Genomic DNA, 12,221 nt, shown 5'->3' with positions numbered 1-12,221 from the left:
ATGTTGAAGATAATGCAAAAACCACCTTATTAGCTGACGAGACATTGCTCAGCAAGGAAACTTCGGATAATCTTATCCAGAAAAAGAGAAGCTTTGAAATTCAGTTGAAGGCCAAAGAACATTACTGTAGTAATCAGCTCTACTGGAATAAAATAATAACGGTTTCTATGACTTTCTCTGTAAAACCACTACGCAAAACTGCTAACGGTACAGCAAAAAACACTCTTTTCTTGGTTGTCAATATTGATAGCAACTGTGGCATGACCAGTGACATGTTTTACTTTGCATTATTTCAGTCTTACCTTCCATACACTCAGCAACAAACGTTTAGAACCCAATCCGAACCACAGACTTTTTACACTCCTGTTGCCTGTTCCCAAGTGTGAAGTTGTTGATGACGTTGATGATCCCATTGATTTTTTTTTCGGGTAAAGCTTTGATTTGGTATCGTGGTAACAGAAAGAACGCACTTTCCCACCTTGTTGCGGAAAGAATTTCAGGTGGTCCAGGTTCGTCATCGTCTTCAAAGACCCGGGGAATATGTGAGAACTTGGCGGTAACGGATAACCAGTACGAACGCCTTGTCCTCGCAAAAGCAACCCCATAATTCAACGCAAACAAAACCCAGACAAAGAACAGGAAAGAGTGAAAAAAAAAAGGAAAAAGACCCAGTACCTAAAATCCAATTCAAAATGAGCTCAAAGACAGTATTTCTACTCACTTAGATATTTAGTGGTCTTGAAGTGAGAATTGAGACAGTCTTGAGACGGTAAATCCGTTACTAGCAAAATCTCACCAAAAGTCGATATCCATTAACTGACGAACAAATGCATTCAGCTCTTCAATTTGATTAAGGTCTCACTTCGTTAAATTGCAAAAATTGATTTGTTTTTTAACTATTTTGAAGAAAATAACGAACACGACGTCAACAAGTCTCAACACAAAAAACACAAGCCAATATGGCGACTTCCACAAGAAGAGAAAAAAATTCAAAGCCTACTTTTCAAACTCAAAATATAACCAAAATGGTAGGGAGTTTTAATTGCAACCGTTTTCAACTTGCCAGAATTTGAGCGCGGGAAACACAAAAAAGTGTGGTTATAAAAAAACAAAACACAACGATACATAAAACACCACAAAATCAGTAAGTGAACTTAAAGTGGAATAAAGCTTTTATTATAAAAAATAATTTAGACACAATTAAACATAAGAGTCGTACAAAATCATTATGTCTTACATAATACTTATAAAAATATTGGAGCAGACGACGAAACTTATAATTTCTTCAAACTGTCTACAAGTACCGAAATTTCGGTACTAATATTCGTGACCAAGCTTTCGATTTGCGGTTTAGAATCCAAGACTTCGATACTTTGGGTGTAGGCATTGTAACGAACACCGAACGCTCTGGGTATCGTGGCTGCATATTTTCTGAAATAAAATAATTTAATTTTTTCCATTGTTTAGCTATAAAGCGAAGATTTACATCATTTTCTCTTTGGCATCTTCGAAACTCTCAGCCACGTAATAAACGGGCTGATATTGCGTGATGGGATACTCCTGAACGGCCGTTTTCTCCGGCTCAAAAGGCCTCACCTCGGCCTTATTCTCCAGAGCGTATTGGAGCTCCCCATAGGAGGACAGCAACCCAGCACCGTAGGCCTTCAACTCGTTGCCTTCGCGGCACAATCCGTACTCGACAGTGAACCAGAAGCACTACAGATCCATAAAAATTAGAAAAAAGTCGTTTGAGTGTTTCATTTGTTAGTATACCGTTGCGAGTTTTTCGATGTAGTCGTCTGGAGCCCCAAGAGAAGCTAAACCGATCTGTTGGGAGAACTGGGCAAAGGAAGGGTCGGCGAATAAAGGAGCGTGTCCTAAAAGTTCGTGGCAGACGTCCGGTTCAGGGGTGTAGAACGGTTTGCTTGGATGCCGGATGTACTGGGTTGAGTGGAACACTCTGAAGGCCAGACCGGCCAAAAAGTCGCGAGATGAGAGAAGGCCAGCAACTGGACGCAGAGTGAAACCGGTACAATCTGAAAAATGCAAAATTGGCTTGAAAACGACCGCAAAATCTGTAAACAAACTAATTGAAAGAGCTGAATCCTTGGAAGCTTATTTTTGCACCTGACATCCTACTTTATAAGTTTAATAAGTTGATTCTGATTCTAATAATAAAGATATAGAGTTGTAAAATCTGAAAGTGTTCGAGCTAACGAGTTTAAAAATTTATCAACTAAAAACTCTTAAATAGACCAGAGATAAAATACAAAAAATTATAAATCAAAATTAATAAAAAAAAAAGAATAACCCGATCGAGATTCTATAAAGTACCTAATCTTAAAAATCTGTAACGCCAAAGAGAACAAATGTAATCGTCTAAAAATCTAAATAGACTTAAACTAAGAAAAAGATTTAGCGGATATTTAAGAATTTAGCCTAGATGCTTAGAAAATCGACAAAAAAATGTGAATACTTTTAATCATAAACATACCTACCTACTCAAAAAATTCAAACTCGAATTTAAGAAAACTTGTCGCTCATAAGTTTCTGTTATGTGGAGATTTTAAAGTTTGTACACCTATTTGTTTTTCCTAGATTTGTGTACTTATACATATCGCTCGATTTTTTTAATTTTTAGTTTTACTCCCTATTCTTGTTCTTATTTTTTTATTAAGAGTTAAATTGTATTTAAGAAAGTGTCTCTTTATGTACAAAGTTTAACAAAGAGACAACATTGTTGTAGTTTCGTTTTCACTGCAATCTGTGTATAATACATACTCAAAATTTAACGAGCGCAGAAATAGAGCATTAATTTACAAATAAACTTGAAGCATTTAAAATTATGTATAACTGAAAATTAATTTATTATTTTATTTCATGATTTTTTAATGCGATATGCCAAGAGTTTTTAGCTCACAAAGTCTTAATTTTGGAAAATTAAGTGTTTTAGGCACAAAACTAAAATATTCGAAAATGCAGAATAATTGCAATTTTTTATTAAAAAAAACTTGCTGCAATACTTGAAAAAATAAAAAAAATAAAATAAAAATTTTGAACCAATTCGTATGCTTTTTGGCTCGTTTTTGAAGCAATTTGTCTCCAAAACAAGTAATTTCGATTTATTTGTGTGATTTTTAGTGTTTTGACAAAATGTCTCGTTGCAAAAATGACCAAATCGAATGAAACAGCTCAAAATAACATTCGTTTGCGTATAATCTAAACGCTTTAAAGATACAAAGAGCATACCACTTTCAAACTTATTTAGTTACTTTTCTATTCGTTTTGGTTTATTTATTAGTTTGCAAATTTTTCGTGTTGAAGAAATTTTGCGAAATAATTAGGTTTCTGGTTAAAAACGTACAAAATTCTATAAAACAATGCCAATTTCGACTTTGTTTGTTGACGTTTCTTCCATCGGATTTAAGAAATTCCAAGGATTCCAAAAAAACTTTTATTTTTCATCTACAACCAACAATTTTGGAGATATCGGTCAGGTCAGGTTTTGGTTCCTCAAGATAAAGATTAGTTAGAGTAAAAGCTGAGAGTTTTTAAATGTTTTTATTGAGATAAGACAGTTCAGACAATTGCTACTCTAGCCTTTCATATATAAAATTACCCAAAATTCCGAATTTATTTTTGTCTATAAACAATAGTTCTGAAAATAACAATCAAAGTTTGAGGAACTGGTTAAAATATTTTGGCAAAAACCAGACACTTCTAAAAAAATATTTTTTTTAGCAAAATGGAGAATCCAACCAACTCAAATGTGAGATTTCCTTACAAAAAATTACCAAAGAATTCCAGAACTATTTTCATTTTCCATCTACAGCCAATAGTTTTTTAAATATCCGTGAAAATTTGGCTGCTCAAGATAAAAATTAGTTGGAGTAAGAGCTGATGATCTTTAATGGTTTTTATTGAAATTAGACAGTTCAAACAATTGGTACTCTAGCCCTTTATAATATGTAAAATTATACAAGGATTTAAAATCTGTTTTCATTTTTTGTCTACGAGCGATAGTTCTAAAGATATAAGTCAAAATTTTACAAATTATTTAAAATTTAATTTGCCAAAAACCAAACATTTCTGAAAATAACATTTTTTTTAGCAAAGTAGAGAATCAAACTAGCTTAAATGTAAGTTTTTCCGAGGCTGTGGTTATTTTTCAGTTTTTGAAATACATACCGGTCAAAATTTGGTTGATGCACCAAATAAATAATAAGATAAAGATTAGTTGGAGTGTGTACCACTTGAGTGTTTTTAAATGTTTTTATTGTAACTAAACAGTTCACACAATCAACACTTCAGCCCCTCATATGAAAAATTATTCAAGGATTCTGCTTCTGTTTTCATTTTTTGTTTACGAGCGATAGTTCTGAAGATATCAGTCAAGGCTTGAGGAAGTGGTTAAAATTTATGTGTCAAAAAGTAAACACTTCTGAATCTAATTTTGTTATCAAAATAAAGAATCAAACCAACTTAAATGAAAGTTTTTCTGGTGCAAATTTGTCCGAAGATTTCAAAACTGTCTTTATTTTTTACTTCCAAACGCACAAAAAAAGATGGGAGTTTCATATGCAAAATTATTTGAGGGTTCTAAATCTATTTTCATTTTTTGTATACGGGTAATAGCTCTGAAGATATGAGTCAAGCATTCTTTTTGGAAAAACGGAGAAGTTCCGACCAAAACATTTAGAACCCACCTTTCAAAAAGTTGGAGACATCCTCCAACTGCGGAATATTGTCCCTCCGATACCCACAGTTCTCGATCAAGAGCGGGAACACATGATTATGCTCCTTGCAGGCATGGGTAGGATACAGGGTCGTCAACTGATCGAAAACCTTCCCCCAGGTCTCGATCTCCTCCTCGGTGTAGTCCACATGCGGCAACTTCTCCCCGTGCTTGTAATTATACGCAATATCGGCGAAATACTTCCTCCGAGCCCTGTACACCGGGTCTGTAAACCCAGGATGATCCGCATCCAGCTCGGCCCCATACGACAAAATTTGGTTGGCAAACTTGTCCAGGTCGCGGATACGGCACGGGAACCAGGGCACCGTGTCCTTGTTGTCTTTGTAGTCGCGCGAGATGATGTTGAAGTACTCGGTGTTTTTCTTGATTTCGGCGATGGCGGAGGCCAGGTCTCCGGTGGGGGCGCACTCCACCATGAATTCGTAGTTGTTGCGGATGCGGGCGGAGGGTCGCGATTCGATGTGGAGGAGGTTGACGCCGTGTTGTTTGAAGATGTTGAGGCATTTGGCCAAAACGCCCACCTCTTCGGCGAGGGGGGCGAACACCAGGCACGTGCTCTTGGCCGAGTCGCGACCGATTTTGATGTAGTTGCCGCCGGGCATTAATTTCGGCTAAAAATGTTTTTGCTTAGTTTTTGAAAGTATTTTAATTTTTTTGGTGTACACCAAAGCCAAGGGAATAATAAAGAATTGAATTGAGTCAGCTTTAAAAAGTGAACTTACTGCTGTAACATTTTTTAAGAGAGTTGCTGTCGAGAATAAAAATAAAAAGCTTCTTAAAAATTGAATAACTTAATTTTACAAAAGAAATGTAACTTTACACATTAACAGAATTCAAATATTATTTCAGGAGTTGTTTTATTACAGTAAAATAATTCAAATTTTAATACTTTAAAAAATACTTTAGACCAGTGTTTCGCAACCAGAGGTTCACCAAAAAATCTACTTTAATGGCGAAATTTTATATTGCTACCGTAAAAATTACAAAATCATAATCTTCGTGGGGCACAAATTGTGTTTGTTAATTGTTTTTGTACTTAAAAATTTCTTTAAAAAATTAGTTATATTTTCATGCTGAAGATTCATCAAAATTTAGAATTTCATGGATTCTAGATAGACTGTTTGATGAACGCGTTATTATCGAATACTTGAAACAAAAATCACCACTTTTGTACAAAAATTCTAATGAAAAAACGCTGTTGCTACTGAAAAAAGTTATTCGTCCAAGGATACAATAGTTAGATATTATGAATATTGGCTCAATTTTCTGGGGTTTATTTGAACTGGAATGGGCTTGAAGATTAAGCAAGTTCTAAATCCTTCGTCAGCCTTAGTTTAAAAATAAAATTGGCACTTTTTTCGAATCTTTCGGAAAATGCGATGCAATCAGCCACCTTCATTTAATTGCTTTTACTTTCTTATTGTTAATAAATTGGAAATTGCAGTATTAAGTACGCATTTTTTCTTTTTGTCTCCACATTTACATCAAAAAATGTTATCGATTCGGAAATTTCCTCTGTTTATAAGTTTTCGTATCTAGATTTTCATATAGGATTTTTTTGCTGACACTTAATAACAATTTTTCGAAATAAATCAAACACTGGACCTGATTTCCTTTACTAAAATTTTTACGAATAAATTGACCATGGTGCCAACATAAAATTATAGATATAACATGTCTGTTTAAAAAACATCCGTTACAGAATATTTACTGCAGCTACCTTCATTTAATTGCTTTTACTTTCTTATTGTTAAAAACTGGAAATGGCAGTGTTAAGTACGCACTTTTTCTTTTTGTCTCCACATTTACATTAAAAAATGTTATCGTTTCGGAAATTTCCTCTGTTTCTAAGTTTTCGTATCTAGATTTTCATATAGGATTTTTTTGCTGATACTTAATAACATTTTTTCGAAATAAATCAAACACTGGAGCTGATTTCCTTTACTAAAATTTTGACGAATAAATTGATAATGGTTCCAACGTAAAATTATATAACATGTCTGTTTAAAAAACATCCGTTACAGAATATTTACTGCAGCCACCTTCATTTAATTGCTTTTACTTTCTTATTGTTAAAAATTGGAAATTGCAGTGTTAAGTACGCACTTTTTCTTTTTGTTTCCACAATTACATCAAAAAATTTTATCGATTCGGAAATTTCCTCTGTTCCTAAGTGTTCGTATCTAGATTTTCATATAGGATTTTTTTGCTGACACTTAATAACATTTTTTCGAAATAAATCAAACACTGGACCTGATTTCCTTTACTAAAATTTTGACGAATAAATTGATAATGGTTCCAACGTAAAATTATATAACATGTCTGTTTAAAAAACATCCGTTACAGAATATTTACTGCAGCCACCTTCATTTAATTGCTTTTACTTTCTTATTGTTAAAAATTGGAAATTGCAGTGTTAAGTACGCACTTTTTCTTTTTGTCTCCACAATTACATCAAAAAATTTTATCGATTCGGAAATTTCCTCTGTTCCTAAGTGTTCGTATCTAGATTTTCATATAGGATTTTTTTGCTGACACTTAATAACATTTTTTCGAAATAAATCAAACACTGGACCTGATTTCCTTTACTAAAATTTTTACGAATAAATTGATAATGGTTCCAACGTAAAATTATATAACATGTCTGTTTAAAAAACATCCGTTACAGAATATTTACTGCAGCCACCTTCATTTAATTGCTTTTACTTTCTTATTGTTAAAAATTGGAAATTGCAGTGTTAAGTACGCACTTTTTCTTTTTGTCTCCACAATTACATCAAAAAATGTTATCGATTCGGAAATTTCCTCTGTTCCTAAGTGTTCGTATCTAGATTTTCATATAGGATTTTTTTGCTGACACTATAACATTTTTTCGAAATAAATCAAACACTGGACCTGATTTCCTTTACTAAATTTTTTTCGAATAAATTGACTATGGTGCCAACGTCAAATTATATAACATGTCTGTTTAAAAAACATCCGTTATAGAATATTTACTGCAGCCACCTTCATTTAATTGCTTTTACTTTCTTATTGTTAATAAATTGGAAATTGCAGTGTTAAGTACGCACTTTTTCTTTTTGCCTCCACATTTACATCAAAAATTTTTATCGATTCGGAAATTTCCTCTGTTTCTTAGTTTTCGTATCTAGATTTTCATATAGGATTTTTTTGCTGGCACTTAATAACATTTTTTCAAAATAAATCAAACACTGGACCTGATTTCCTTTACTAAAATTTTTACGAATAAATTATAGTGCCGTAGGATTATATAACAGGTCTGTTTAAAAAACAACCATTACAGAATATTTATTGCACTCTAATTTTAAAATTAAAATATTATCATAAAAATATGAAAAAAAGTAGGTAACAGTTATTTTTAATTAACATACATTCAATTTCAAATGTTCAACAAAAAAATGTCCTACCAAATTTTATTGTTTTATTATTATTAACTATACAAGGGGTTTGCCAATTTTCGTCGACGTTTATAATTGTTAATCAAAATAACTCAATAATTCAATAAAATTTTGTATTGTACACGATCCTACAGATCACGCCATTATCTTTTCAAGCGCTCTCATTAACAGAATTGTATCGTATTGTAAAATAGATTACTATTAATAGTCTAGGACGAGGGGTAAACCGCAAGTCAAATTTTGCACACCAGTTTCCTTTTTTCTTTTTGATTTGATTTTTACTCTAATTTTTAGTATAATATAGGTACAAATAAATTTTACTTCTTGTAGCCTGTAAGCACCAGTTTCGAGTTTAAAACTTCTAAACGTATTTATTACATTTACCCGGACTTTTACTAGATTTTCTAAATTCGTTGTAAAATTGCTATTTAGTGTACATTTACTAATTTTTCTAAGAGCATTTTCACATCAAAAAACATGTGAAAAGAATTCTCTACAGCGTTTACAAATCTTTAATACACAGTTGCACATATATATTTTAATAATTGATTAAAAAATAACTTTCTTTACCTTTTGCATCCTATAAACAATATACCTACTGATTGTGCTCTTTATCGTTTTCCTGACTGACTTAGATGCTTAAAATTTCTATAAATGGGTAAATGCTCATGTCCATTATTTGGAATAATTGAAATAATTATAGGTACTGTATAAATCTTGTATAATTTGTTATTTTGTTATTTTTTTTAATTAAGTTCTTACGTATACTACACGTAGTACGTAGTGATTGTGGCCGTGTCTGAATTTATTAATTAGTAATTAGTTTTCTTAGACTTGTTGTTGTTTTGTTTAGCCTGACAATATTTAGTATTGAAATCAATTAATTAAAATATTTGAGAACAAATATTTCTACTTTTACTTTATTCACCTTTTTTTCTATTTATTCATTAAAAAATTTGAAAAATAACGTTTACCTACGCTTACTTACGAGTAAGAACCTATAATTTGTGTTATTGTGGAATAGTCACTTATTTCACCAACTTATTCACTGGACTACGTTTCTCGTTTTGTATTTTCCTTCTTTTATATCAGTCCTTGCAACAATTTCCTAGTATTGATAACTAATTATACGTTGGGCAATTTCATCAATTAAAAATTGTAACTTGGGGAAGAAATTGCATCAGAAATCGCGAGTTGAGATAAATACGAGTACAACAAACTGTTATTTAAAACTGAAAAATATAAAACTGAAAAAAACTTGCCTCGGGTGTCCAGTGGGGAAACGGGTTCAAATTCATGAAGAATAATAATGAATAATAAAAAGAAGAGATTTAGTACGATTCATTTTAGAAATAATGATTAACTTTTTGGCTTAATTTGGCCCCTTCGTGTTTGAGCGTTTTTTTAATCGAAATTTCGTATTTTTTGACAAAATGCTTTACAAATATGGGACCGGAAATTTCGAACCAGTATTGTGTTTATTCTAACTTTCACGAAAACTGAGTTTTTATTTAACTCAAAAATGCCGGAAAAAGGCAAAAGTAACAAAATTTTTGACCAAATTCTTTTTTTTTATGTAATTTTAGACGCAACTGCTGAACACTTGCGTGTGGATTTAAATAGTATAAATAGTAGTCATCATTTTCGATCCATTTCATTGATTTTTCGGGACGGTTTACCAAAATTTCGCAAGAACTAAATTTTTGTCTGTTTACACGTTTGAAAAATGCAAAAACTGCTTCATTTTTTAAGAAATTTTGAAAGTTTTGTTATTTTTTTTTGGCGTAAATTTCACTACCCAAAAAGGCAAGATATTAAAACATTAAAACTTTTGACTTGACTTAGGCACAAGTATTTAGTTCAGTAACTTTATATTTAACTTTATCAGTATTTCGCTTAAAAAAAATAAAAGCAACATCATTTTCAATACAATTCGGTGAATTTCGAGTATTTTTTATTAAAGGCAAAATAACTGAATTTTCGAACAACGTAACTTGATACATAGAAGAAATACACAATATAATTTTATTAGTGACTTCTATTTCGTTCTTATAAAATATCAGTAATATCACCAAAAAAACAAGTTTTGAAGTGTGTAGGAGCCCGAAAAAGGCAAATTTTAGCGCAATTTTAACGCCAAAGATGTGTGCCCTTGTAAAAAAGTGCCTAAGGGTCCAAAAAATGTAAATAATCAAAAAATCCAAAATACAAAATCCATGGACATTTTTTTTATTTAGTTACTGAGGTTACTTGTTTCATGAACTAGAGTTCCTTTTTTGGGAGAGTTGGGACACTGAACGTCAAACCGAGCCAATTTTGTATTATGGTATATATTTCTATCCTTTTTTATTAAAATTTTTGTTAGTAACTTATGTCAGAGGTTTATGTCAAAAATAATTTCAAGGTTATAATTTTTGTCAAATGCATAAAATGACATAATTTTACGTCAAATTTAACCAGGGACGTAGAAAACGTAGAAATTTTGGGATTACTATTTAAAAAAGGAAATAATTGAATACCTACCAATATTAAAGTTCACATTTCTGAAATTTTTCGATAATTATTTTAATATTAAATACATAACTTAGAACATACTTCAATGCTTAAAATACTTTTCTTTCAGTCACAATTTTTAGTTAAACATCTCGTCCCAAAAATTGGTGATCAAGAACCCTTCATATTTTCCGTCGTCTTTTTAAATTTTCTAAAAAATGATATTGAAGGTGTTCTCGTATGAAAAACGTAACAAAATCGTGAAATCCCAATAACTTTATAATTTGAAACATAATCTAAAGTTCACATAGATGCTAAAGGCGGCCAAGCAGCGACAGGTTCAACTTTCCTAAAAATTAGAATCAATTTTGGGTTCAAGTACCTACGTATTTTGTAAATGCATAGACAAATTCCCAAAATCTCATAGATTTTGTACATAACATTATGTAGACAATCCACTTTTCCAAATGCTTGTTAATAATAAACGTAAAACTTGGCAGGAAAGGTTCAATTTCTCTCTCTTTCATCGATGATTACCATTTCTTAAAGTTAAGGGAAAAATGTTTATGATGAAGAGTTTAGACGTAAAATTCTTGTACTTACAAAGAAATCTCTTTTAAAATTTGGAGTTCATATAAAAAAAGCAGTGAATTGACGACGAATGCCAGTCTAAACCATTTCTAAACGCAGTTAGTCGACGAAAAATGGAAATTTTGACAAATTTATTTAGCTTTTCGCCAAATTTCAAGTGTAACACCACTGATTTTTATCCCAATTTGTTTTTTTACACATTCCAACGGACGTATATGAAACAAAATTTCGAATATTCACATTCAATGTCCCAACTCTTCCAATATAGGAACTCTATCATGAACTACATCTTCAGCCTCTTAATAACCGATTAATATAACATAAAAAATAATTATATAAAATTTTTAAAAACAGGAAGAACAAAAAACACATTTTTCCTACATGTTATAATTTTTGGTGAACTAAAAATACAAAAGTGTGCCTTTGGTAGTACTGTCAGAAGAGAATAGTTTTTTTTAATTGTTTATTTAATTTTGGTCAATTATTTGATAACCAGAAAGTTCCACTACCTTGTTGTGACGCCAAAGAAAAAAATGTGGAAAATGTGTCTACTCATTAGCTGATGTTTACTCACAATATCCGGGGGACTCCCTTGCGGCGTCTCCGCTTGGCTGTGTCCCTTGATGATATCGGTCGGTCTCGACATCATTTCGAAAAATCTGGCTTCAAATATCACGTTTTAAAGTTGTCAACAGACTGAGCAACAAATGCAAACAGGCTCTCTTTTAATAGTTACGGACTTGTTCTGCCGAATGACCCTTAGGCCGCTTATCAACTATGTGTAAAATTTGCTCTTTTCAAAGGCTTATGAAATAGTCTCAAATTGCACGTAATATCCTCCGGATTGTTTAAATTTCATCACGGACAACACCGATAATATGTGTATCTGAGGGAATTTCGGATTGATTTCGTGACGACAGCAGAAACAGCAAGAGAAAACAAAAACAAGAATCATTGTTATC

General features: G+C 31.9%; 1 protein-coding gene across 3 annotated transcripts; it reads right to left on the bottom strand.

Moving 5' to 3' along the window:
* Positions 1-1,154: 1,154 nt before the first annotated feature.
* Positions 1,155-11,993, bottom strand: Hn (Henna). Of its 3 annotated transcripts, none has more exons than XM_961932.5 (5): positions 11,834-11,993; positions 4,707-5,367; positions 1,774-2,036; positions 1,487-1,716; positions 1,155-1,431 (listed from the first exon to the last, which is right to left on the bottom strand). In XM_961932.5, the coding sequence occupies exons 1-5, from the start codon at positions 11,906-11,908 to the stop codon at positions 1,275-1,277; spliced, it is 1,386 nt and encodes a 461-aa protein (XP_967025.1). In that variant the 5' UTR covers positions 11,909-11,993; the 3' UTR covers positions 1,155-1,274. The 3 variants fall into 3 exon arrangements, with proteins under 3 accessions (XP_967025.1, XP_015833547.1, XP_015833548.1); XM_015978061.2 differs by lacking the exon at positions 11,834-11,993 and adding an exon at positions 9,164-9,279; XM_015978062.2 differs by lacking the exon at positions 11,834-11,993 and adding an exon at positions 9,174-9,258.
* Positions 11,994-12,221: the final 228 nt, after the last annotated feature.

This window comes from Tribolium castaneum, chromosome 1 (assembly GCF_031307605.1).
Source record: "Tribolium castaneum strain GA2 chromosome 1, icTriCast1.1, whole genome shotgun sequence".
Taxonomy (NCBI): domain Eukaryota; kingdom Metazoa; phylum Arthropoda; class Insecta; order Coleoptera; family Tenebrionidae; genus Tribolium; species Tribolium castaneum.
Note: the sequence above shows the minus strand (reverse complement) of the source record. Positions and strands in the feature narration are given on the sequence as shown.